At 45.0% G+C, this 2,189-nt stretch overlaps 1 protein-coding gene across 1 annotated transcript in view; it reads right to left on the bottom strand.

The window, feature by feature from the left end:
• Window positions 1-2,189, bottom strand: part of cpne4a (copine IVa) — a 35,083-nt gene that overhangs the window by 12,669 nt on the left and 20,225 nt on the right. Inside the window, exon 7 of the mRNA XM_037980499.1 lies at window positions 1,797-1,886. Within this exon, the coding sequence (XP_037836427.1) occupies window positions 1,797-1,886 (90 nt within the window). The remainder of the gene's footprint in view (window positions 1-1,796; window positions 1,887-2,189) is intronic.

Below are 2,189 nucleotides of genomic sequence, written 5' to 3'. Positions count from 1 at the left end.
TTCAGGAACCCATCTTTCTGCTCTGTGTTTATGGGTAGCAGCTGATCAGCATTAGGAGGCTTCTTTTTTTGTTTTTACAGTTTTCGGAGCCAAGGCAAAGCGTGGGATTTCACAGTTTGGGAAAACGTCTGAAATGTTGTCGTTTCTCCAGCAGCGTCGTTGTCACACGACGGGAACCACCAGGTGTCGTTTCTAACCCAGCCATGTTTGGATCCCGGAACAAGAAAAGCTTCCTGATTTTTATGAATGAGGAGTGTTTTCAGGAGCTTCTTAAAGTGATTAATAACCTGCTGCTGAGGAAACTGTAACCGTTCCAACAGAAAGAGACATTTTTACCCTCTGTTTTGCTAAAAACAGTTTATATCAAGACACAAAACCTGCTGGACCCTCAGGTAGGCCAGTATTCTGACCACATCATCATTTTTACTCATATTTTCCAGCTCCCAGCTGGAAACCTGCCAGAAGCAGATCAGGTGTGTTGCTGTAATGAGGGGGCGTGGCCTAAGAACAGCAAGGTGTGAATAATTATTAGTTCCTGCTCTCCTCATGTTTCTGTACAGTCAAACCCACAGGTTTCTCCTTATTTTACCTGTTTCTGATGAAAACACTAAGGTTAGCGAGCTGTTGTTGCTGGCTAGCACTGAATGTTACTGGTTAGCTTGTCAGCTACATTAGCTCACCAGGCTAGCTGCACAACGAACCACTGCAGGGGTTCCAGAAAGAACACCTCGATCTCCGGAGACGTCTCTCCTTTAGGACCAGACGTTTTCCTCATTCGTTAAGGTGGAGACAAATATGACGTCCACCCTGAGACGAAAAGATTTCTGGGTTTTGGATGAAAATGTTTCACTCAGGATGTGATTTTAATTTATTAATACCTGCCTGTTGAAGCACTGTTAGGACTGTCCTCCCAGGAAACATCAGGACCTGCAGCTCCACCAGGAGCTGAGAGTTCTGACAGCAGAACCTCGAGCTGGGACCTCTACAGTTCAAACGGGTCACAGGAAGTTGGTCTTTACTGACTGATCTGAGGTTTTAGAACCATCACAGGTTCAGATGGAGGATTTTTGGAGGTTTTAACTTCAGGATGTTGAGGTTCTCTCTGACTTTGAGCTGTTGAAACTTTCCAACATTTTTAGAAACTCTTCTTCTTCTACAGTTTATACAGAACGTCAAACGGTCGGCGTTCTGTCCTCTTGGATCCCTTTGAAGGACGTCCTGACCTCTTGTCGGGCTTCAGAGAAGGAAGCTGGTGGAGATTCACACACCTGTCATTTTTCCAGAAACCTTCTAGATTTTTGTGTCACTTCTGCAGAAGGTTGAAGAGTCGCAGGATGAATATTTCCTTCATTCAGTCATTTTTTGTTTATTTAAAGACACAAAAACAACACAACACTGATAACAGATCATCTCTGGATTAAAACCCTGCCAGTTTCTCTTCCTGACACCTGAAATTCATTCTTCCTCTGATCTTTATCCTGCCCTGCTGAGGATCATTGGTGACCTCATTTCTGAGCTGAGGACAGGGTCTCAAACCCCGGTCCTCGGACTGATTGAGGGTCTGATGATGGATGTGTTGCTGTCAGCTGAAAACCTCTTCATCTCTCAGCTTTAGAAATAAGTTCAAGCTTTGAAACATTCAAATCAAACCTACAAGTCTGTGAAAATGTTCTTGTGTTTGACCTGCAGCAGCAGCCAATCAGACGTCCAGATTTAGCCTGGAGCCACGGACCCATCGACTGATACCAGAGACAGAGACGGAGACGGAGACAGACAGAGACACTCTGAGTGTGTACCTGCAGCTTTCGCTCGTGGTCTCCGCTGCACAGAGAGTTCAGAGAAACTTTGAAGGTTTTCCACACAGGATTCAGATTATTCATCACCGTCTGAAGGAGGCAGAGAGAAAAACCCGATTCAGACCTGAAAGCAGCTACAGACCGTCCTCTTAGTCCTGGACCGGTTCTGTTCTACCACCAAACTGAGCCACATCAGTCTGAGGAGACCTGGAGCTGTCTGAGTTTTCAGCAGTTTAATTTCCTCCATGCTCCTCAGCTGGTTTCTACAGATGTGTCTACAGATGTGTCTACGGATGTTTCTACAGATGTTTCTACAGATGTGTCTACGGATGTTTCTACAGATGTTTCTACAGATGTGTCTACGGATGTTTCTACAGATGTTTCTACAGATGT

Source organism: Kryptolebias marmoratus, linkage group LG16 (genome assembly GCF_001649575.2).
Source record: "Kryptolebias marmoratus isolate JLee-2015 linkage group LG16, ASM164957v2, whole genome shotgun sequence".
NCBI classification, from domain to species: Eukaryota; Metazoa; Chordata; class Actinopteri; order Cyprinodontiformes; family Rivulidae; genus Kryptolebias; species Kryptolebias marmoratus.
Note: the sequence above shows the minus strand (reverse complement) of the source record. Positions and strands in the feature narration are given on the sequence as shown.